The sequence below is a fragment of the Choristoneura fumiferana genome, chromosome 11 (genome assembly GCF_025370935.1).
Source record: "Choristoneura fumiferana chromosome 11, NRCan_CFum_1, whole genome shotgun sequence".
In the NCBI taxonomy this organism is placed as follows: domain Eukaryota; kingdom Metazoa; phylum Arthropoda; class Insecta; order Lepidoptera; family Tortricidae; genus Choristoneura; species Choristoneura fumiferana.
In genome coordinates, this window is record NC_133482.1 from 11,356,072 (window position 1) to 11,382,675 (window position 26,604).

A 26,604-nucleotide genomic window follows, 5' to 3' on the forward strand; every position below is an offset into this window, starting at 1 on the left:
ACGAAACACTACCTACCTAAATCTAAGCGGTCCTAGCGTTCGACTGGAATAGTTTCAACCATCAGTTACTCGATTTCAGACAATGCAATGCTTTAGCTTCACTTATAACCATTTCTTGTTTTTATCGCTGCGCGGTGCGGTATTATTATCAGTGGAAAGTCGCGCGGAAGCTCTGCGCATGATCAGGAGGGGGGAGAAGCTGAGGTAGGGGGGGAGGGTGCGCGCGCATCAGTAGGCGGGGTCATAGGAGCCCCGCCCCGGCGGGCGCCAATCGGCGGCGGCGTGGAGGGGCGGCCGGGCCCCTGGCCTCTATTTACTCTTTCAATCAGTGCGAGTGTTTGCCCCTGGCCGGCGTACACGCGCGGGTGATGCGCTAGCCATGATCTCGCAGAAACTGTCGTACGGGGACGTGCCGACGTCCGCGGCGCTGTCGAGCCTCTCGCCGGGGCTCGCGCCGCCCTACGTCAACGGCATGGGCTGCATGCCGGCGCAGCCCTACCCGAACCTGTACTCCAACAACATGGTGGCCGGCGGCTCGTGCATGGGCTCCCCGGGCGTCGGGTACTCGCCGCCCAGCACCATGGCCTCCTGCATGGGCCAGGGCGGCGTGCCCTACGGCGCCCTGCCGCGCGAGCAGGAAGCCGCCTCGCCGACCTCCGCGCTCCAACGCGCCAGGAACGACAAAACGTACCGACGGTCCTACACGCACGCGAAACCACCTTATTCCTACATTTCGCTCATCACCATGGCCATACAGAACAATCCGACGCGGATGCTCACGCTCTCCGAGATCTACCAGTTCATAATGGACCTGTTCCCGTTCTACAGGCAGAATCAGCAACGCTGGCAGAACTCTATTCGGCATTCGCTCTCGTTCAACGACTGCTTCGTCAAAGTGCCGCGGACGCCCGACAAGCCCGGAAAAGGATCGTTTTGGACGCTGCATCCGGACAGCGGGAACATGTTCGAAAACGGATGTTTCCTGCGGCGACAGAAACGTTTCAAAGACGAGAAGAAGGAAGTCATCAGACAGGCGCAAAAGGCGACGCATGGACACGGGCACCACGGGCACGAGAAGCGCGGTGATCACCACGAGAAAACGGGAGACGCGCGAGGTGTCGGAGAAGAGAAGGAGATGCGGGATGACTTGCTGGCTCAGTTGCACGCAGCGCCTGAGCTGTGTCTACCGGAGCATGCCCCGTTGGCCCTGGAGCACTACGCGCAGCTGAAGCAAGAACCCCCGGGGTACGCGCCAGCGCCGCACCCCTTCAGCATCACGCGGCTGCTGCCCGGCGCCGACACCAAGTCCGACCTCAAGATGTATGACGTTAACTACGGCTACGGCCACACCGACAACTACTACCAGTCCTCGCTGTACCACCACCACCACGCGCACGCGCAGCCGCCCTTGTGACAGTACCCCCTGGCGTAGACTCCTACGCCGCGTGACAAGTAAGTCCGCTGGACTCCCGATAATTACCCGTAAAATCTCATTAAATTATTGATATTGGACTCCCGGTGAGCGTGATTTGTGTTCTGGTGATATTCTAAGCCGCGTATTGTGTAAATATTTTTTTCCGTCGCTTGAATAGTTGTGAGCGGCGACGGCCGCGGCGCCGCGTTAGGCATAATGTTTGTGGAAATTGTTTGGAAGTGTCCTTTTTTCAGTCAGTTATTGCTTCTTTGTCTATCAACTCTTTAGTATTGGCGAGCTTTCGTAATCAGTTGTCCGGTAAAGCAAATAGTGTGGGATAGTGGTAATCTGGTGCATTATGCGATCGATGCGATAAGGTTATCAGCGAGTTACTACGGGCCGTAGTACGCGTTGAAGTCTTTTGTTTCGCTCAAGTATCGCCCTATCATTTTATTAGACAGTTTTGTAGTATTAAGGACTGTTTTAGACTGACTAAATTCTAAAGGCAAAGTAACTGCGGACTGCCCATATATTTTCCATGGCTGTCGGAAATATTGCGATTGTAATTATAATGACGATCGGCAATTATTTAAAAACACGTTGTGCTTGGAATGCAGTCGGATTATAACGGCCCCAAAAGTAGTTAAAAAAATAAAATACTTACCATTTTTGCTAATCTTATATTTTAAAATCAGTGACACGCGTTTAAAAGTTTTTAGAGCATGTGAGCGTTTATATTTCTTATTTCTAGAAAAATATTTTTAGAACTTGTAAGCATTTTTCGAATAACGTCCGCAAAGGAAATATTTATTTAACACACCGTAGGTATTTTGTGTTACAAACCCATTTTACCTTCTTCATTTGGAATGAAATTTCTAAATTAACACTTTTTTTAACTAAAAGTTCTCTACGTGTCTGCCATAAAATAATTAAATATATTAAATTGTCGTGAAATATTAAAAATTAGATACGTCAATGTGCAATTCTAATAAAATCAACAAAGTAGATGACTTCAAATTTAAATGACGATTTACTGAGTGTTTTTTTGCCTGACAACTTATTATTTGCAAGTTATTTACTTATGGTTTGTAAAGGGTTGGTAGATAAAGATGAAAAAGTGACATCATATCGTGGACCGACGAACTGTGCAATGTCGTTTATGTAAAATGTGTATAATATACGTTAGATAGGTGAAAGAATTACCGTTCTGTCGACCATCGCATTAGTGTAGATAAGTTTTGTATATATAGTTCGTAAGGTAAATATATATGACTTATAAGTAATGGTGTTTGGTGTAAGATAGGTACCTATCCAGGCTTCTGCACTTCGAATATATATTTATGTGCAAGTGTCAATTTAGCATTTTTATTATACAGTAATAGTTTGGCAAGCGCTGACATTCAGTTAGATATGACTAAAAGCATATATTTTACGTTTTATAATTTAAATACAAAAAAACTCAATAGAATTATCAAAAACCAAACCATTTAATAACAATTATCAAGTCAATTTACACAACGGAATATTATTTATACCGATGACAGAATCGTCGGTACCAGTTTAATACTGATTTCCCTCAATTTGCAAGTAGAATGTCGCTCGCCTTGGAGCTACCTTCGCTTGACCTCCACACGTGTGAGGTCTTGACAGATTCGTAAAAACTTGACGTTTTTGCGATAAAAATCGTAATCACATGATATCGACGGTAACTGTGAGATATCACGGTAACACGGCGGTGACTTTGAACATGTGGGATAACATTTGAGTAACGAAATACTGGGTATACTTATTGGCTTAAAGGACGCAGTTCCCAGGCCACAAAATCTTGGAAAAAATACTGGGCATGTAGACTTTTTTAATGCATTTTTGCCCAATCGTTACTTAAAATCATACATATATTGTTAAATATTAGGAACGATTATTTTTGTTTTTTTTCCATCATGTTCAAAATCACATGCTGATTTTTCTTTGCGCGCGTCAATAATTCATAAATGTCCTTTAATTAGTGTTTTATAGAAGTTTGTGTGTATTATTTTTCTCATTCGAATCATGGTTTCTCTAGTGAAACTTCGTCTCAACAAAAAATAATTATGATTTGCGTTAAAAAATACTGAAATCAGGATTTTTCTGGCGCAAATATAAATTCGCTAGCTTGCGCATGCGGTAATGATCTACTCCCGTGAAAAAAAAAATAGCCCAGTTCCTTATCTTGTTGAAATTTCGAGAAACCTCTTCTTTTTACATCAGTCCCATAATGGAACTAGAGAATGGAACTACTGGGATACGGGGTTATCAATGGACTATAAACAATCACTTTGCATTTTATTTTTTGATAGACTTAGCTATCATAAGGTCGCGGGTGAGCAAAGTTATTGTTTATACACAGTAGATACATTTAGTCATTCACGTTTTACTTTTATTTTAAAGGTAATAGGCAAATTTATTTTATCTTATTGCCAGCACTTGCCAAACCGTTATATCTTACATACTTTTAATTATATTTAGTGAATATTTAGCGATGCTAAATTAATCCTTGTGCTTATAAATACATATTAATGCCATATTTGGATCTAGATAGGATACTTATATTATCATCTGTTAGTTTCAGAGTTAATAAAATTAAGTATTTACAATAACGTTTCTTGTTTTCTTTACATACACAGTTATTCATTTTCAGTTAAAATAAATATTATTAAAAAAATGGAATAAGTTGTTACATTTTTTAATCCGATGAAATTTCAATTCCGAATTCAGGGGAATGCGAATAGTTCAGTTAATTGATATAGGTACTTACCTAATTAAATATCGTCATTAATTTTTAAAAAGTTCGTCCTTCTATGGTTTTTCTGAGTCAACTTAATGAATATTATTTCAATCAATGTCAGTGGTGTTGTAGTAGGTATTTATTTTGATTTCACATACGAGATTTTTCTTAAAGTAGTGACGATATAAGACTGAACTGAGTTAAATTAACACTAGGTACTCCTTTATTCATGTTTATATTACATTTTTTATAACTTGCGTAATAATTTCAAAATATTGGTTCCAAGATTGATGAGTAGGTATATAGTTGTAGTTTTATGTTTTCTGAATTTCGATATTTATCATCATCATTAGCCCAGCCTATATATGTCCCCCTGTTGGGCACAGGCCTCCTCTCAGAACAAGAGGGCTTGGGCCATAGCTCCCACGCGGGCCCAGTGCGGATTGGGAACTTCACACGCACCATTCAATTGCTTCGCAGGTTTGTGCACGTTTCCTCACGATGTTTTCCTTCACAACATAGCTCGTGGTAAATTTCTAATGTAATTCCGCACATGAATTTCGAAATACTCAGAGGTGCGAGCCGGGGTTTGAACCCACGACCCTCTGCTTGAGAGGCGATAGGTCAAACCACTAGGCCACCACGGCTATTTCGATATTTATATTTCTTGCTAAATCATATTATCATTTGGCTGCGTTAAGACTAGGATATTTAGAAATGTATATTAAATGACAGGTCTTTCAATCCTATTCACTTCACGGTCGAATAAAGGACCAATACTTTGGATATAATATGTTCGACATGAAGTTTAGAAAATAAAATTACAGAAATGCGACTGACTACGCAAGAAGGCTTCATTTTCAAAAGTCACTTTTCGGCTAACAATATTTTGGCTTCATGAATTTTTTCTTTCATACTTAATATTTTTTTACTATTTCAACCCACGTGCGTCTTTTAAATATACCTAAGTAGCCTGTTACCCGTGACTCCGTCCGCGTACAATTCGTTTATCACTTCGGTACTACTACCATGAGTTTACAGTGACCGTACTCGATAGCGACGGCGTAAATTATTTGTATGGAGAATTGTACCTACAGCGCTTCTACAAATAACTTACGCCATCGCTATATGCGTATACCTAAACTCATGGTAGTGGTACGGGACTCATTCGTATACCGAATGTATCTGTAAGTATATCGAATTTTGTCTAAATCTTTTCAGCGGCTTAGACGTGATGAGATAACAAACAAACAAACAGATTGACAAACTTTCGCGTTTATAATATTAGTGGAATGAGCTCTACTCAAATGGAATAACACCTTCGTCTCAAAATTAGGAATTGACACTATTTTGTCAATCTCAAAAGGCTGGACGCAAAAATAAAACACTGCTTTTGAATATTCATACAACTAACCCTTTACTGCCTCGCCTAAGCGGCGTCAGTGGAACATTTGTCCACTTCCGAAAAGATAAAAGAAACAGCACAGCCCTAACCCTTTCTTTAAACAAAAGATGATCCCAACCTGTCGTTAAGACAATAATTGCACAAAGAACTTTTACTGACATTCTCACTTTTGTCGGTAACTTGCGCAAGCTACGCGAACAGAACTCGTAAAGCAATAAAAGCCATACAAAAGGCTTAACACGTGGCCATCGGTGTTAATTTGCTTAAGAAATCGGCAAAACTGCCGATAAAAACGCTTGAATGAGCGTATGAATGGGTTACAATGTTTCGACTTGGAAGTTCGAATTGGAAATGTCAGATTGACATTGTACGTAAATTGGCGGTTGGTGTTGCTTGCTGTCTTTGTGTACTCAAAAGAAAACGGGGGCCACGGGTTTCATTGGTAGAATGGAAATATAAATAAATATAACTATTTCTGACCCGTGTGATGTCGGGTTAAAATTACACCTCTCAATTTCTTCCGTGGATATCGTAAGAGGCGACAAACGGTAGGTTTAGGTAGGTAGGTATACGGTAGGCGACAGGCTAGAAACCTGTCACTATTGTACCGTGTTTGTCAAACTTAAAACCTAAAATTGCTAAAAGGGAGTCCGAAGCGGTAGGTAACGTTTCGTGTGCTCTGCCTACCCCCTTTGGGAATACACGCAGAACATTTTTTGCAGAATGAAATGTATTAAATGTAATTATACCGCAAACATAAATATGCAAAGCATTTCTAATTTTTATATTACGTAGATACCGGTGTAACTCAAGGCTCTTATTTTATTTTAAATAATATATAGTTATAGTGTAGGTAACACTCAATAAAATCATTCAACTGTTTATGTTTACGCGCGGCGGCGGATACGTTTTTTGAAAACAGCGATTTTTCTTTGATCGTGAAGGATTTATGAATCCATATCTAGAAATATCATAAAAATCATAGAGTTTATATCCAGGTCGTGTGTAAAATATTAGTAATTGTATGTATTTGATACCAAAAGCACAAGTCACTCTTCAGAAGAAAATGACAAAAAGAAAGTGCTTTTTAGCGATCCGTTTGTAAAATAATTGGCTATAAAGTACATACCTACTAACTTTTGTTAAAGGCAAGGGGACACTTAACCACCATCCACTAGCTATAGCTAGGTACTGCTGATTTGCAAACTCTATAAAAGAAAAATGATCAAATTCAAAATTTTCAGTTCAAATAAATAAATTTGGTCAGGCAATACTCATATGACATCAGTAAGTTACCTATCTACCTATGTCGATAATACTTTGGTAGTCTAGCAAAAAATGTCGCTTATGAATCTCAAAAATTACTCATACGAGTAGCATGATTAATCTAAAAGGTATCGCTGCTGTTGAAATACCGGGTCACGGACAAGAGCCAGCCTTTATTGTAGCACGCACAAACACACAATGGCCCTCACAGCCTCGCTGACATAATATCACATTTATTCAAATAAAAACATTATAACAAAACCAAAACACAACATCCTAACGCACAAAAAATACTGAACCTCAAGTGATTCACTATAAAACTCCTTCGAAAACCAACTTAAAGAAGCGTGCCTAAAAACTAGTTTTAACCAAATGTGATTCTTAACTACTGTGTATTAGATTGCTTCAGTTTATTTTGGAAGTGTATCAGATTGGGTTGGTATGCTGTTCTAAGAGTTGTAGCGTTATGAAAGGTGGTCATCGTCGAAGACCGGTAGCTTACGTACGTGTAACAAGCTAAATGGAGTGACACAAAATATAAATGAACAATAAAAAATCATCGCCCACACAGTGTGTTTCCACTGCTGAGTTTGATATTCATAATATGAGTCCTAACGGAAATCAATTTTATTGATAAAGCTGAGGCCGTAGCGCCTAACGTTTCTGACGCTCGCGATTGCAATCAAATGACAGATTTCGCATACAAAAACTGTCATTTGATTGCGATCGCGAACGTCAGAAACGATAGACAGTTGACCGATCATCGTTTGTGTTGTTAAAATAGGTGGATAGTCTTTGTAATACCAAGGAAAAGTGAATGTCGTCAACAAATTACTTTTATTCTTGTGCAAGCGAATATTTTGGACTAAGTAGGCTAATAATTACAATAATTACAATTACATATTAACTACATTACTTATTTAGAATTTTAACCTCTTTAGATCATGCATACTAACAACTATACTATACAGCTTTATACCACAAGGTGCGAATTGCATTATTTGCGTTGCACCAAGTTGCTTGAACGATAGCCAAATTACAAATCAGTCGTCATCAAATCCGATTGCATATATTGCCGTGATTAAGCCGCGGACAAAAGTTTAAAACATTACATTGGTTACAGTTGTAGTAACTTTGTACAACTCATGCACTAAAACAAAGACCGCGGCTCGCTTTAAATGTAGGTTTAAATGGCCCGCCAGTGACCTAATGGAAATAGCGAAAAATATAGCAAAATTATGACAATTTCAGTTGTTTATATTTACTGCGGCCCGCCTTTAGCTCATAATCTGTCCTAGTGGCCGCTAATCCTAATAAGTCTGTGCATCCCTGCATCAAAGTAACCCTTCCATCGTCAGACAGTGTAACCAAATCATCGCGCCGGCCGGTGAAGTGGTTACTCGGTTAGCTTTATAGAGGCTGTATACCACCCGCGTAGTGGCTTCGACCCAGGCCGCTAACACGGGTAAAAACGACTTTTAATTATTTTATTACGTGACGAAATACATTTTTGGGTAAACAAAAGAATGCAGGGATAACATGAGATACTACGTTATGATTTTACAAGCTTTTATTTGACTTGCAATATTCATATGAAAATGTGTCTTAAAATCGTAGAAGTCCATTTTTACGCACTTGCAGTAATCGGGTTGACTTCGACAGTCAAAAAGAAATACCTACTAATCCAGCAAAAATAAGCTTGTATAAAAAACTTGTTTTAACAGAACTTCATTTAATAACAGTTTGTTTGCAGTTGTAATGGGTCAAATCAAAAGAAAAAATATATACGAGTACAAAGGAGTAAAGCATATACACATAAAATAATAACTTTGTATAATAACTGTATAGGCATCTGCGGTGCGGTTTTACCTGATTTTAGTTTACTCTGAGTAAACTTTGTTGACGTGATACAAATACAAACATTTTTTTTTGTTTTATTGTTTAATATGTTTAAAAATGTATGTAATTGTGTATACGGTTAATGTATCAGCTGGGCGTAGTTATCAACAGTGTAGACATATTGCAACATATCGAGGGACAATAATGAAATATGTGTCATCGGGTAGGTATATACTATGGCCAGCGAAAGCTGTCCACGCATATTTTACGAAACTTTAATCTGGTATCATTTGTGAGTCTGTCAAAATTGTCATATTGTAATTCTAGCCCGGCTTAGATAGTTTTGATACTTCTGCTATAAGAAATAAATATATTATTTTTTTGTTTAATTTAACGTCCTATACCATCCTTAAAATGCAAATGTTATAAGATTATGTTAGAATTAAAATGTTAGAAGATATTCAATGCCAATCTGCTCAAAATGGTCTGAAAGTTGATGCGTCTGGACTCGACTCGATAAATGAGCACTGACAAAGGTCATGAAATTACCAAGGGACTCCTAAAGTGCATCATCAACTTTCACACATTACTATATAATTAATGTTGATGCAGCTTGAAGTCCCGTGTATAATTTAATATCTGGAAAATTTTAATAATTTCTAAGTATCAACATCGTTGAATCAGTGTACAGCAAGCGTTGTCAGCCTTGTTTTTTTAAAATTTGCCGCGGTTTGTCGTGGACAGCTTTAGCTGGCCAGAGTCTACAAGTCAATTTAGCTGCAGAAGCTTGAGTGATATTTCGCCAAATGGATAGAATTTTCTAGAAGTTTATATATAAAAGAAACAACAAGTTTGTAATAAGTGTAATGATAACATGTTAATACGGATAGCAAATCAATATACTTACAAAACAAAAACAAACAATACAAATAAGTAAATAAAAATTACCTACAATCATCTATATCATTATCATTATGAATTATTTTTAATTAGCATTAAACAAATAATGCATTCGACAGTTAATTTCTGATCATATAATGTCATATAATCATTTGAACACTGTTAGCAATAGTTTGGATTATTTACAACACAGCGGGGATGTAGATAATAATTTTGATGCAATAATGTTAATGGTAGAGCGTTCAAGTAAACCAGGCGCTGTTAGCAACAGTGTGGACAAATGTTGGACCAACTGCAACAAAGTGAGGTACCTATTAAAGTGCGTCATCATGACGATTAACACCTCGGAAACTATTGGCCCACAAATATTGGTAAGTAAAATATTCATACATTAAAGTTTCTGTGATTATTTTTAGTGAAGTCTCTACATTCTATCCTATTTAGATTAAGCCTATAATACTGCTTTTTAGTTTGTAAAGTTGTTGTGTTTGTACTTGTAATGAATATTTTATTCAAGAAGTTAACTTTTACAAAATAAGTTAATAAAAACAAAGTTCAATTAGTTATATCTGTAACAGTCATTATACTTATACAGATTTTATATGTAGCTAAACAGTTTTATACTTTATAGTAACTTCTGATAGTACTTCGTTATAGTTAATAACTTCAAAATAATGGTTTAGAAAGCTTCAACTACCAGTTAAGTATTGTTCAACTTTTTTATAACTCTATTAATGATTCTCATTTTTGTAAAGCCCTAATTATTTAAAAGTATGCTTACACACATTAATGAACATACATTTTTATGTATTTTTACGCAATATTTCCAAAGACCACACCACGTCTAAATCATTTTGTACCTACCAATTTGTGCCAAATCTAAATATTCCCAATTTATTTATTCCACGCCAGTCCTTATTTCGCTTGAGTTCGTGCCATTTGATCAATTTCTCAGAAACATTTTCACCACATTTAATACATAGGTTATACGTACTTACGTAACGCCTTCTCGCAAGGCTTTGGCGGTGACGTCACGCCTTTAATAGGTACAGTATCTTTGATAAGTTTTTTATCGTTACCAAATGTCTGGTTGACTTAAGTGCCTACTTGAAGCTGTTAGTTTTGTGACAGTGTTTCATCATAATTTTATAAGATTCTTCTGATGTTTGCATTGGATTGTTACCGAGATATATGACTTTCGTATTGTAATCACACTTATGCATTAATTCGTAATTAGCTATGTGACTTACAAATATGAAATACTTTAATATCCCAATAAGAAGCAAGCTTGCATTAAATATTCTAGAGTCGAAATTAGAAAAAATACATGTTGCGCTATCCCCTTAAACTTAACGTACAATTAGCAGTAGAATTGTGGGCTCAAAATGATCTACCTCTAGCCGTCATTATAAGACGGTGTATACTATATAGATGCTCCTGAGAAGAAGGGCTGCGAAATAGCCCGAAACATGTCGAGCTAAACTCGACTTAAGACGTGAGTTATCCGTTACAATATCATTTTATATAGATCAGCTTGAACTCCACAACTGCTCATACATATAATCCACTTTTGCTGCTGACGTCCAAGTCGCAACTCTTCTTCATATGCGTAAATTGTCACACAAAAAAACTACACTAATCTCATGCGGTAGGTTCAGTCACGATCTTTAATTTGGAACCCACTCAAGATAAAATATCTCTTCTTGTATGACAATTCAAAGGATTTCCTTTTACAAAATGCTGCTACATAATATTATAAATGCGAAAATTTGTGAGTGTGTGTCTGTGTATGTGTGTGTGTGTATTTGTTACTCCTTCACGCTGAAATGACTGGACGGGTTTGAATGAAATTTGGTATGATAGCTGGACTTCTGGAGTAATAGTCGAACATCTCGGAATTTCCAGGGGATCGAGATAAAATCTCCAATCATCCGCTGGTTATGAAGTCACAAAATTCAGCACTGTTGTTTATAATGAAACGTCAACAAAGACAATCATGTAATTCCTACGGGAAATTTGCAAAATCCCGGAATTTTAATTCAACTGCTGCATCTAATGATTACGCGTGCGAAGCCGCGAGTAGACACTAGTGGATCATTTAAGGATAGGGATCGTACAACGTACATACATAGACTATCAAAGACAATGAATTTAGGATCCATTATCAATTTATAGTACACGTAAGTATACTATACGCGACTCAATCTAATCCCAATTCCATTGCAACAACACGCTCTCAAGTGTCCCTAGCTCTGCAGGTATGTTCAAATGTAAAATATGGATTTGTCGGCAAAGAGGGGAAGAAAACCTTTTTTCGTCGCTTGTGTCGGCGTTATCTGTGTTTACCCCGGGACCGGAATACGTACGTAGGAGTATCCGTGGAACATACCTATATTTAGGTGCGTGGTATTAGATAGGTAAGATTGGGCCCGACTTGTGAACGAAATAACAAGTAGGTATTCGATGTAGAAGGGATAATAATATTTTGGTTGCGTTGTTGGGTATTTTTTAATAATGTTTGTTGGCGTCTCACTGGGTCGAAGGCCGCTTTGTCTAAGTATAGTTTTAGTTCACATTTGAGTTTACTCCTGTTTTACTGACAGAGCAATTCGTTGTTTATACGTAAACATTACTAGTACCAATAGATAGACCATCTGCCAAGGTAAGATATTTACTTTCTGATTAACTTTCAACCAGTAGGTAGGCATAAGGTAACACAGAAATTTAAGTATAAGCAGGATAGAAAAAATAAATATATTGGAGGCAAAGTTAAGAATAGAATTTAGTGAGCGCATTGTCAATCGGTATAAAGATACAAGGTGTTTTAAATTAAAATTAATCTGGAATATTATAGCAGATCGTTGGGTTTGTCTGAGACGAATGTCGACTTTGATTGAAAATTCCTAAAAGACTTTTATAGAGATTAGGTAGGTTATTTTCTATATAAATATTATTATGTGTTCTAATTACAGCATATTTTAGTAAAATAATTATTAAAGTGAAAAACCTATATGCGTATATAGTAAACTAAAACCCCTCGGACCCTAACGTATTGCGCCTCTTCTCTCATCCACTCAAAGGTTGACTGGTAGAGATCCCTTAAAGGGATAAGTCCGCCTTTGTACAAGTATCTTAAAGTTTGTCAGTTGTATTTTGTTAATTTTCTTTTGTACAATAAAGAGTTTACATACATACATACATACTAAAACCTAAAACCGTAAAATTAAAAACAAAAATCAGAAAGAAAATTTTCTGAAGTTCGTTATTTTTTTACAGGGACGTGCAATGAAAAATCTGCGGAAATATAAAGGTCCCTTTAAATGTACCTTCATGTATAATCTGTAAACGGCTTAAAACCAATGTCAGTACTTAAACTTGAAAGCTTTCTGACCAGCACATAAAACGAAGAGTGCTGCCGCCAAAACATGATCCCATGGAATTTCCCGTGTCCCTACCAATTTGGTGAGTGAAATCTTCGACACAATTGAAAACTATTTGCTCCTCAAACAACATCCATCACCGGCACTTAGCCGTATTGCCGGCACGCCCTCTCGTACTCATGCATTTTTAATAACGGTTTTTTGGAGAAATTTTGAAATTGAGACCTAAATTTTGTGACCGCATATTTTGAGGCATTCTCATGCGGCACGGGAACATTGCAAGACGTCTCTTAGGAATTGTCATGAGGTTGTTAGGATTTGGTTAATTTGGTTCTCGAAAATATCCGTATGGTACTTATCTAACTATTTTTCGATTATTTTAACTATTCTTGACATTTTCCCCGGTTATATCTCTTCTATTTAGAACAGTAAATCATTTTATTACTTAAAAAATATTTTTTGTTGGAAAAAATTGCTTTTGAGGCAGCTTTTTTTCTGGCTATATTTTCATAAAACCTTGTCCGGACAATTGCAAAAATCCGTCAATTTAGTCGTGCGTTCTCAAGTGTAATGTTTCATATATGTATTTATTTAGATTTGTAAATATTATAATATTACTTAGTAGTAACTGAATCTGAAACCATTCAATCTCTTTATCAAATCTACCGAGACAGATGACTAACTTCCATAAACTTTTATATACGGCGTCTGTGTTTCCTGATTGCTACATTAATATCTTCAAATCTGGGCATTTATTAGGCAAACACGCTGCATCTAAGTCTACATCTTCGCTTATCATCACGCGTGATTGTGGTCAAAGGCAAACCTATTTATCTTTAGTATATAAAGAAAGAATGATTTATTTGCTTAGAATACGTACATACAGATCTTAATTACTACGTTTTGAACCAGTATTCAGTCGACCAATCAACATGCAAATTGATTAAGAAAAGACAATTCAGTGAGCACTTTCATAATATTATGAGGAAAATAATTTATAAAATAAATAAATAATACAAATTAAAAAAAAACGTAAAAAAAATTGTGGAGATATTAAATCATTGCAAATTTACATTATAATCATAAAGAATTACAGATTGACCAATTTAACAAATTCTTTGTGAAAACTAAGTAACACTTTAAAAACAATATAGGTACGTTATAAACTTCAACCTAAACGTCATTATTAACAATTTTCAATAGGAATCCAAAGCACCTTTATCCCGAACAAAGCATGAAGCATCGCTCCGCACCAAAAAGGACCCGAAAAAAGGTTAATATTGCCAATTCCTTAGCAAAACTTTTGGCCGTCCACTTTTCCGATTTGAAATAATTCTGTCCACGGAGTGAGGATTAGATTTCCATGCGTGTGACAGGGTGATTTATGACCGGCCACAAGATGAATTAGTTTGGTCAGACAACTTCGCGATGGAAAAATTGCTCCACTTCATAAGGGTAAGTTTTGTTTTAAACTTTTACTTAGCGACGGGAATTTGAACAGGAATTTAGTGTAATCCATCAAGTCGTGGATATACTTAGAGTAGCTTTTGTCCAGCAGTGGACGTTAGCCGATTAGCTAGTGATACCTATGGCGAAGACGATTGCGATAACAATAAATTAGAAATTATACACACAAAATAAAAATTGCTTGAGTTACATAAATATCTAAATTTACAGGGATATCAGGGGTGTTAGGGTTTGTTATGGGTTACCTAATTTTGTCAATCTTCATCATCATCCCAAACTAATTATGTCCCACTGCTGGGCACAGGCCTCCTTTCTGCTGTAGTTCCTAAGGGTCCAGTGCGGATTGGGAACTTCACACACAGCATTCAATTGCTCCGCAGGTTTGAACATACAATACAATAACTCTTTATTGAACACCAACACATAGTAAGCAGTACAGAAAACACAGGTATAATGTACGGAGATTTTTCAAGGTAAGCTATAGGCGGCTATATCGCTTCAGAGAGATCTCCTCCAGCCAACCTTTACAATAGACAGAAGAAAGGGACAGATAAGATTTACCGATCATACTTAACAACATTTTAATAAACTATATCTACGTCAGAAAAAAAAATTGAGATGTATAAAGTGAATGAGTTTTCACATATTTTTGCCCTTGACTATACGTGTGAATGCCAATTCATCCTGTCAATTAGTCTGTCGGTTTGTAACTAATTGTCTTCAACCATTCCACTTAAACTAAGTTCGTTGACCCTTTCAACGTTTTGTCTAACATGTAATAATGATTAGGATATTTGGACGTTTATTAGGAGTTAGTTATGATACTTAAGAATGGCACGTAATTTGCGCCCACGCAGCTTTGCGAGAACGTCTATTCACAAAAGAGCCAATCACAAGAGAGTATTTTTGCTGAGTAAAAATAAAAGAAAACTGCGTGTTAATTTTTAAGGTACACTCTAGCACTCGCTGTTGCCTACGACTTTGTCTGCGAAGAATTCGTTTATCGCTATCACGTGGTAGCTATGCAGTTTTCCCGAATAAAAATATCTCTGTCCTTCTTCGGGGATTAAACTATCTTCATGCCAAATATCATCTAAATCGGTTCAGTGTATAAGTGTAAAGAGTTATTTAACTGACAGAAAGATCACACAGACAGTTACTGTCTCTTTTATAATATTAGTAAAGGAGTGTGGATAACGAGTATGCAGGGAGTATTAAAGTTAGTATATAGCATTATAATAATGTTAATCATACGAATGCGAAAGTTTGTGTGTATGTGTTGTACTTATTACTTTTTACTGCTAAAACGGTTTCATGGGTTTGGATGAAATACTTGCATCCACCGGATGCCTGTGACACTCTCAAAGTCGTCATTCTACCAAGTGAGAGCCATTTCTCTTCCGTGTGTCGTCTTCTGGTTCGTGGTTGCCACTCGAGGACTTCTCCTCTGACGGTTATCTGTTCCTCAAGAAATGTGACCCGCCCATTGCCACTTCGATTCGACTTGCACATTCTTCGAGCTATGTTGGTAACTTTAGTTCGAACCTGTATGTACAAGTTGTACAACCAACAGAACCCATTGGTAAATAAGGCGATATCATTTCTAGAAAGTGAGCGATAAAATTTCTATTTCACTTCATAAATTCTTTAGTAATAATGTAAGCAGACAATGCTACCTTAGCCACCAAGTTCATAACATAAGCAATAGCCATAGCAGATACCAATTTTAGTCAGCTGAAGAGAAGAGCCACGGCTCATCTTTTCCACTGGATATTTTGGGCACCGCAAACTATGGGGCCAGTTCATGATTGTCAAAAAACTTTTGGAATTATATAAGTCGGCGGCCGATCGTAAAATTCGCCAGATCAGAGATTATGAATTGGCTAAGGGACATCCGCCATATCGTTAAAAACTCACCGTTTAACGATTTGCTTAGTGACGTTTAGGCAGATCATGAAACGCCGCTATATCGGTCCTGGCACTTCGCTGACCGCTGCAACGGCACGCTCGCTTCGCTCGCTCGGCTCGTGCGTTGTGGTCACAATTCATATTAACAACTCCTCGCTTCGCTCGTCGTACCTAAATTTTTTTTTGTATGTGATCACGATGTGCCCGGTATAGAGCTAGGAATATCGACGAATGCGTTACTTAATCGATAGTATTGTTTTACAGGCACATCGTGATATGCCTGGCCCACTTTTAGGCATATCATGAAATGGCGCCAGTATATTCTCTTCAAATTCATGAATTGTGGCGGCGGGATGTTATCTAGATTAAAAATGTGCTTAGAGCCCAGGCCGGCTCTAGGGTAGAGCAAGAAGAGCTATAAGTTTTAGGTGCCAGCTGGCAAGAGCCGCGATTTTCAAGTTCTCAGGACAAATTAAATTAAGATTTGTACCTTGATCAAGGGCTAGAGCTGGCGCTGTCAGAGTCCCTCACAGATTAAAGACGGCCTTGGAATCACCGAAGAACGAATGAAATAGCGCATAACAATAATGATTAATAATAATTGTTATTGGCATTCTGTTTAGTACCTAACTCCTTAATAGGAGTCATAATTGATGTACTGTATTGCTGTTGATGCGCCAAATAAATAAAATAAATATACTACATAGATACGGGCAGTTACTGGATGCGCACCGCCCCGTCCAAGGCACATACGCAGTAGAGTAAGACCAGCGAGTCTTTGCAGAGGTAATGTAAGTCCGTTTTGGCAACCCTAAAAATCAGTCCAACAAGCAGCAATTAAAATTAAAATTGAATTGTGATATGAGGAGCTAGGTATTCACATTTGCACAAAGACATGATCAATATTGAAAATGATCAATTCCTCATACGTAATGGTAAAAATGACAATGAAATTATTTTTAGACTTTGAATCCATGAGTCAGATTTAGACTATGACTCAAATTATTATGAATGAATTAAAACCAATGTTTTTAAAAATAAAATCTATGCTGTCTTTTTGTATTCATGTTTGCACGCTTGTGTATGCCCCTTGTTACGTTTTTGTGACTAAATTTTTTTAATCTGCGAAATGTATTGCGATATTTTTTAATTTGCCGCCTTTTCTTGGTGCCACGATTTGCTGTTGCTACTCTGCTGACTATTCCGTTCCGTTGTTGATAAATATTGAAAAAAAAAAATGCTGATATGTTTTATTATAGCCAGGAAATAAAAAATCATCACGGTGGGTAATTTGTCGATTGACAGTGAAACTTTATGTGCCGATAAGGCAGATATGCAAATATAGATGATTGTGTGATAAAGTATGCGAGGACACCGAGTCATGGTTGAAGAATGTTTCGCGCCTTTTCTGATAAGACAGCGTTACATTTAATCTATTTTTACCATAAAAATACATTTCCGCTATAAAAGTTTTAACTTGGATACCTGGTTCTAAGAATAGGAACCAACAGTTGAAGAAACTGAAACGCCAGGCTGCACCACGCTGTTGCGTTTCCTCGCCTGTAGGTACGTAGTTAGTATTGTAGTATATTTTAGATATAGCGATAGCGGTCGAATATATATCAATAGACTGATAAAAAAACTGAATTTCATTCTTTTTTAAGTCGGTTAAAATTGCAACATAATATCTACAAATTCCTTTATATTTTGTGACTAGAATGTTTCTTTGAAAGCACTTACCTGTCTATCTTAAGGCTATCAAATAAATATAAGGATCATTGAGTTACCTTTAGTAATGTACTTTAAGTTAACTATAACTATAAGGAAATTAGTCGAGAATTCGTATCCAAAATTTATATTGCAAAGGTTTAATAATCCTAGGTTAGGTTAGTTAGCTTTGAGTAGTGTGTTTATGTTTGATACTCCTTCACGCTAAAACGGCTGGACAGATTTGAATGAAATTTGGTATGAAGATAAATGGTCATCTAGAATATTCATAGGCTTCTTTCTATCTCGAAATACTCTAAAATCTCGAAATCTTATCCGCTAAATAGTGATGAACTATGGCACTATTTTTTATAATGCGACGTTAATGAAGACCACGAGTTATTTTTGTGGAATTTATTTTTTTATTTTACGCGTGCGAAACCTAGTGTGTAACAAAGGGCTACAGTTTATCATAGAATATATAATAGTACTAACGCATAACGTACAGAATGGCCACGCTCCGCCCTGCACCGGTTCGAGTTACCCCACACCTCAAGCGCAGATTGCAGGAAAACCGCAGGAAAGCAGTCGGGTGCGCAACGCGATGTATTTATGTCGCTCGCACGGCACTAAGTTCGGGAGCAATAATTTTGCGAAATGGTAACGGTACCCTACCTACTACTTCCATTTTCTAAATAAATAATGATTTCTGAAATTATCGCAATTAATACATGAAATAACTACCTACCGAATAATTCGCTTAAGTTTGTAGTCGTATATCTATTGTAATTGAAAATAATAATGCTTAAATACACAGACAGACACATTTTAAGTAGGTTTAAATAAATAGGTAAGATTAACGATTACATTTTTTTGCACTATCTAAGCCATACTTACCTTATAAGTACCTTTAAATGTCATTGGTAGCACTTATTACTTATAGGGTTTTGCGATAGTCAGCCCTGTGTATCTTACGCACACATTGACGCGTGTACCTACAGACATCGTCGTGCCTATGTAGATTCAAGAACGCGTATTTTGTACGGCTGCCGTGTGAGTTTATTGAAAATAGGTAAGTACCTAAGTTGTTTACTGCTTCCCGTTAAAAGCGCGGGAACGACCGTTGAAGGCTGGGTGCGTTCTATTTATCGGATTTTATCTTATTGCATAGTATTTGCTCGTAGTATCGTATCGATTCGCTATCGAATAGTCGATATTTTTGTTTGCCCAGTCCCATCAATGGGTCTCGAGTGTGCTTTGAGCAATAACTTGTTTGATAAGTTGACGCTGTGATTATACCGTTCACCGGTATTGGCAATAGGTACCGATCTCGAAGTTTTTTTCCTTGATAATTGGATTGTGGTTATACTCGTAAATGTTAATTTTGTTTCGTAACAAAGGTCTACCATACTTAAGTATGGCAAGTCAATTACCCTATTGGTTCGACCTATGGCCTTCCAAGCGTAAAATCGTGGGTTTAAACCATCTAATGCTCCTTTTGTTCTTGTTTATAGTCCTTAATACTAACCGCCGTATATAGATTCCAAAAAAACGTGTGGCACTCTTTACCGGCCCGAATAATACCGACATGGAACTACCGACCCGATTATTCCTATAAGTTTGATACGAGTTTGTATGGGCGTGTACAAGAAAAATCGGATCGGTATTATCCGAGCGGTAAATAGTGTCACCCAAAAAAACTATTCATGAGTTGCCAATAAAATGAAAAAGTTTTGTATCGGTAAGTTTAAACCCCGAAGACGATATCACCGTCACAAACCAAGCTCGATTCGACATAGATAGCAGATGCCCAATAACATCACAGGATTCACAGGGCACTACTTCAGGTTTAAACAAAATTTGGATAGGTACTATTAATCTCATAATTTGCGTATATACTATTTATTAATATTTTTGATATGCACATAAAAATATTGACAACAAATCACGTATGGAAAACTATGGTATACATGGCGGCCACAGGGCCACCATAACATCTCCAATTCTCACTTCATTCGGCATCTGGGGCATCTGGGGGACTACCACGAAATTCGAAAATCGAAGTTCGTATCGTATTGGTATTGTACCTCTGACTCGTATTAAATAACTTAAGCGTCAGCGGGATGGCAAGTTTAGTTACGAAGTTCGAATTTTGCACTGGCTTGACGTTTGAATTGATCGAATGCTTTCTATACTCGTGGTGATTTTCGTTCTTGAGTTTTTGTTTCCTGTTAAGTTTTCTGTTGCCGGTAAAACAAAACATTAATTATAAGATTATTTTTTTATTAATGTGTATGGGTAGGTTACATCTGGAACGTCACAATGATAATGACACTTGTGACAGTGACGTTCGTCCATCTTCGGTAACTTTTTTGGAATCTAAATACGGCGTTGAGTATAGGTGACCACGATTACACCACTGAAGTATTCGTTTGCGCACAAAATCTATCCATAACCATACTTCCATACTCATTAATATTATAAAAGCAAAAGTAACTAAATTACCTACCTGCTCACAATTAAAGCGCTTAACTGATTTAGATAAAACTTGAATTGGAGGTACCTAGTTGGAGACCCTGGGAAGGATGAGATAATTTTTATGTCGGAAAGTTGCGTAGTTCCCGCGGGATAGCGGTAAATGAATTATTCTTAGACGAGGTCGCGGGGAACAGCTAGTCACAAGTCTTCCTGTTGCGCTTCTGTACTTGTGGGACGACAATATTGTGTGAGAATAATTATGGCCACCCTTTAACCCTGTGTACCTACAACCTTGTTCTCATAAATCTCAACAGCCTGCAATTAGGAGACAAATCAGGTGTACCAAAATAACAATACAAATTCCAGTAAGCCAACCAAACGTAGCTTATTATCTTCCCCGCAATGCGTTCAGAAATCCGACACAGGCATCCCCTTTCCCACAAAATTGGAAACGGCCACTTAAGAACGTATTTGGACCCTCCTATGTAATAAAATACTGACCTACGATCTAATATAAAAGCCGATCGCATTAGCTAAAGGAGCCATTATTAAAAAGTATCAGATTTCCGAACGCAGCGCGCCGGCGCGACCAATCCCGTGCTCCCGCCAACGGGACAGCCAATGAGAGCGCTCCGTTCGTTTTTTTGTAGATCGAGTTAATGGATTGTTCTTCATTTTGATTTATGTGTTGTTTCTTTTTTGGCGTTCTGTTTTTAAAGTATTGCTGTTGTGGCCAGGCTCTGTAAATAACGATTAGTCTGATCCGACGTGGTCTGACCGCACCGTTAATTGTTGGGAAGGAAAATAAGCCGTAGAGCGGCTGTTTTTTCATAGTGCTAATTAAATTGTGAGTCGGTAAAGAATTTTTGTTCGCATAAAAGTTACTGTTGAATTATTTTACTGAAAAATTTAGTCAGAGCATGTATAAATTACATAATAATATACAGATGTGCAAATTGCAGAAAGTTTCTAAAAATTTGGGAAAGTTCTTGATCGTAAATTCAAAAAATTTTAGCAAGAAATATAGGAAATTTAAATTTAAGAAACGGAATGTTTCAATCCCCATAAAACTTGTGAGAAATTTTCTGAAATTTTCCTATATGAAAAATTCCGCAATTTTGGAAAGTTTCCTTTGGCACGTCAGTAATTACATATATTTTTTACTAGCTGCGGCCCGCGACCTTGTCTCCGAAAAATTCATTTATCGCACTTGCGGAAACTATACAAATTTCCGGGATAAAAGCTATCCTATGTCCTTTTCAGGATTTCAAACTATGTCCAAAACTCATTACGATCGGATCGAAGTTCTCAAGTACTTTAAGCGTGAAAGCGTTATAAACAAACGAACAAACTAACGAGTACTTATAGTCAAAATACCACCAACGGGACTTACCACACTCGGGTCACGAACAAAAAGTAACATAATACTCAATTTTGTGTGTCCCCGCACAAGCGAAACGTTCGCTGACTCAGCATTATGCTGAGGCGTTAAACGCCAGCAGCGCTGATTTTCCGCCAGAACCGTCTGTGACTCACGGAACGATGCACAAATATATAAAGAAATAAAATAAATAAACCACCTTCACGTAAATAAAAATAGATTAAAATAAATGATAAGCGACCAAGAAATAAATAAATAAATAACCAATAACTAAAAGTAAAAAGCAGGGATAAATAAATGATGAGACAGCTACCAGAGCTACGAGTGGTAGGTAGGTACTATATGTATAAATCTCTTTACCTAGTAATATTAGGCACGGGTAGCACGACATAATAACAGTATTCGTGTTATGTTTCACACTAAAAAAGAATACGTCTCTTTTGCCCATTCGAAAACAGCCTACATCACTTCTTTCATGGCATTTCTAGGTTTTTATGGCGGCAAACAACGTATTTAAGAATTCAGATATGTTTTTCCATAAACTATGCTGAAACGTTAACGGGGGGCTTTATTTTTGACGTTATGTAGGTACCTATATGACGATGATGATGTTAAGTATAATGTATGGTAACCTTTAAAGGGATTAATCTTTATAGATTTATTTATTCCTTTCAGAGCTCTCGGAAACTTTCTAACGATTTCATCTAAATTTGCTATGTGGGAGTTTTTAGGTGAGAACTATTAAAGAAGCGTTTCCGTTAGCAAGAGAAGCCCAGGTATATTTGTAATAGCAGAGCTATGCAAGAATTAGCAATGAGGGTTACTGTGACAAGCTACTAGACGCTAGTACCTATCATGAGGTCCGTTCGACAACTTTGACATTTATGTCACCTTTCTGATTGGTTAAATATTTCAAGTTATCTTGAAACAAAACTGCTTGAAACATCTCTGCAAGGGTGTAAATTTAAACTAGTTCAACAATTGAATGAAACATTCTAGTTTCTTTTTTCCTACTCGATTGTTGACTGCGCGAGCGAAGCGTCTCCGCTTCAGCTTGGGCAAACTTTCGCACATTACCCGTCTGAAAAGCTGTCTGATATTTCTTGAGCAGGGTTTGATTTGTATGGTTGTTTTAGATTTTTTTTTAAATAGTTGAGGGAAGTCTAGTACCCTACAGCTACCAGAGCTACAGTGGTAACAATTACGGTTTAGCCATAAGTCTACCTGTTGACGACTATACTCCCATCCCAATGCGGGTAATACCATATCTAGCTGCTATATATCTTTAAGCCCTGCCCGCGCATGCGTATTACGCTCGGTCAATAATACGGCTTCGGGCGGCCGCTTCTAGCATAGAATGTATCTATTTCTAGAAATATTTGAATGAGAATTGGTTATTTGGCTTAACTTTTGTATATAGAACACCTAGTATCCCAATTAAAGTTTTTTTATCTGTCATTCAGTTCTTATGTCAAAAAAGTTCTTCAATTCTTGTAAGTCGTCAAAAATATGGAATAAGAAAAGGAATTTACGTCCACTTGTTTTTAACCTAGGTTTAAGTGGTCTTAAGTCCTGTCAGAGCCTTAAATCGAGATTTAAAAAACCTACAAGACGTCCTTAAAGAACTACCCAATAAATTGTAGTAGTAGTTTCTTATAATTATTTATGTACAGAAATTTATTTTTGTCTCAGTTAAGTTTACTTTGAAAAAGAGCCGAAAATAGAGCTCAGTACTTATCTACTTGAACTCTATTATTCCATTCTATTTCACACCATTTATAAAGTTACGCCTAATTTGAATTATTCGGTTGAATGCCTATTATTAAGTGAAAGATTCATCTTTTATGAGTAAAAACGAATAAATTCAATAAAAGCCCAAAAATCAATGACAAAACTAAATAAGTCCACATCGCGGAGGTTGTATGCCACCCACATCCATAGACTACATAAATCGCTTTTCTCGCTACGTGACTGGGGCGCCCTCTGTGCCCTGATAATTCCTGCGTGTTTATTTGCTCAGTCTAATATCTGGGGCCGATGACCGGGCAATTGCGCTCTATGGTCTGCTTTGGGCTCGTTCGAATCATAATTTAAATATAAATTTGTGGGCCACAGGGAAGTGAATCTTAAAACTACGTTAATGGTTGAAATAATTGTACATTATGTTTCAAAAAATGGGTAAAATATAGTACGCCGGTTATTTAAATTACGTGCGTGAAAATATCATACGAAATCGATTGGTACTGCTGTTAAAATACGAGTGTAGCAGTAGAAAATTACAGGTGTAAGAACACTGTACGAGTATGTTTTACGTTGATGATCAACTGCTTTTCGCTTTTCCCTATTTTACAACAAGAAAAACCTCTAAACCTATCCTTCAGACTTATATTTAAATAGGTAGTTGAAAATTATAAAATTAAAAAAGCACGAAATAATTCCATTTTCAGATCAAACTACTACATCCAACTTTAGGACCTTTATGGCATTTCTTAAACGCCGTGACGTGTAAGTAGTACTTTTTGCAGTCACGGACCACCTTCACAATTTAAACAATTCCACGGACCCCTGTCAAATTTTTTTTCTGGAAATTTCCTAGTAACCCTTTATACATACTCTCATCTATGGACCGAGCTACTGTGGGACCCCTGACACACGTGCTACGGACCCCTAAGGGGTCCGTGGACCCCACTTTAAGAAACCCTGCTCTATGGAAAGAAAAACGCGTTGTGCAAGCTCAAGGCTCTTAGAGGCTTACAATATCTTTCGATTCGATGTTTTTTTTTTAATTAAAAACGAACTAATTGTCAAGACAGTTGCTTCCTTTAAACACCCAAACAAAAAATCCTCTGCAAATACTAATTTGTTTATGACTATCTATTTTTTAAACGTATAATCCAAGAGTAGCCAAGCAATATTGATGTCACCATCCCGCCTTGAGACGATGCTGAGCCAACAGAGCCTGTTGGCTCATTATTGTCTAAGTCCTTTTAACTCAGTTTAATATTAGAAGCTTTTTACTCGAAGCAGGACAATTTGCACAGGTATTTGCTTATGAAAGATGAAATTAAAGATTTCATTTCCTTTGTGTGCTTTATTAATATTGATTTACGTGTTAATTTGGCTGGGACAGCTTTAAAGACAGACAAAAGTTCATAAGATTTACTTTGAAGATATTTTGTTTTGTCACTTTTGATCTTCGATTTTTGTCTCAAATGTTAAAAAAAAAACATGGCAACGTGGCAAACTGCCACTTGGCATATGCATACAGGTTGAACTTTTGAACGTGCTACGAAATTAGTATTTCAAGTTCAATAAATGCTGGACAATATAGTTAATATTAGATAATATAGGTAATATTACAGGATGCATTTACATAATATATTTTGTTGAAATTAGTCCGTTAAATTTGCAGTTCCCATACATTGATTTCGTGATTTAATTTGAACAATAGTACTTATATGGAAATCGCAAATTTTATTAGAATAATTTCAACAAAAGAGTTGATGTATCTTAACTGCGCTTGAAACACTAATTACGTTCCTCTTCCTTACTTACGTTAAATAACGTTGAAGAAATTACACTCTATATAGGTTCTGCTGATAGATAATATAAAACAGTGACATGTAAAAGAGCCCTTTGCGTATACTTTTATTCTGTATTTTTTTATCCCGGTAAGTATGCCTCATACAAATCTGTTGAGGCGTTTTTCAGTGATGGTGATAAATTGATAAATATCAAACTTTCATAATAGGTATTAATAGACTTGCACCCCTTTGAGACGTGATAAAAAAGACACATTTGGTAATGTCACACAACTTTTGTACCACATAATTGCAATAAACTACATGACTAAGCGACTAGTCATCTAGTCGAACATCCATGACCATATTGTTCTTCTATCTCCTTGGTGTCTTTATAAAATAGGTCCCGAAAGCGTGGGCCTAAACGAATTCGTCTATAATTGTACATAATGAGATCAAACAGTGATTACCGTGAGGACGGACTTTTCATAAGTTCAATTGAACGGAAAAATCCCGCCGTAGTAATCACTTGGACGGTTTCATGCAGTAGAGATGGAAGCGCAAACAATATTTTTTTTTATTTACAAACTTTTTTTTACTCTCAACTGATTAATAATAAGCCTGTCAAGTGTGAGTCAGGGTTACACCTTAAGGAGTCCTAGCACCGCGCAATTGTTATTTTGAAAATCGGGTGAAAAAAAACTTTCTGACGACACTTACACTTTAAAAGGTATTTTATTCTTATTTATTCCTCGGCCGTATTTATATACACCTATTGCAGTTAAAAAGATACAGCCCTGTGACAGAGGCGCTGACAGGTGGACGGCCGGATAAGCAAGAGTAATGTGGGTCTGATTGGTCTTATTACATATTACACATGGAAACCTAATCGGATGGTGATATTTAGTTTTGATTAATGAAAAATTGTTGTGAATATCGTATTGTATATTGCACAAGATTACGACTGCTCACTTAAAAATGCTGTAGTGTCTACACCACACGGTCTCTGTTTTTAACTTGTTTTACAAAAACCTTTATAAATGATTTTTTCCGTAGCATTTTTTACATAAAAAGTAATAGGGGTACGCCATTTTTTTCTTGGCGCTCTCTGGTCCACATCGTCCAAGCTAACAATTAAGGTTGAATTTAAAAAAAAAACCTTTATTTAAGAGAG

General features: G+C 37.1%; 1 protein-coding gene and 1 long non-coding RNA gene across 2 annotated transcripts in view; both read left to right on the forward strand.

The window, feature by feature from the left end:
• The first annotated feature begins 298 nt into the window (after positions 1 to 298).
• On the forward strand, positions 299 to 4,040 carry fkh (fork head box protein). The gene has a single exon (XM_074094552.1). The coding sequence runs from the start codon at positions 380 to 382 to the stop codon at positions 1,412 to 1,414; it is 1,035 nt and encodes a 344-aa protein (XP_073950653.1). The 5' UTR covers positions 299 to 379; the 3' UTR covers positions 1,415 to 4,040.
• Positions 4,041 to 9,765: 5,725 nt separating this feature from the next.
• The window catches only part of LOC141432367 (uncharacterized), a 44,480-nt gene continuing 27,641 nt past the window's right edge, over positions 9,766 to 26,604 (forward strand). The window contains exons 1-3 of the long non-coding RNA XR_012451825.1: positions 9,766 to 9,959; positions 12,865 to 13,050; positions 14,172 to 14,423. This is a non-coding gene — a long non-coding RNA (uncharacterized lncRNA). The remainder of the gene's footprint in view (positions 9,960 to 12,864; positions 13,051 to 14,171; positions 14,424 to 26,604) is intronic.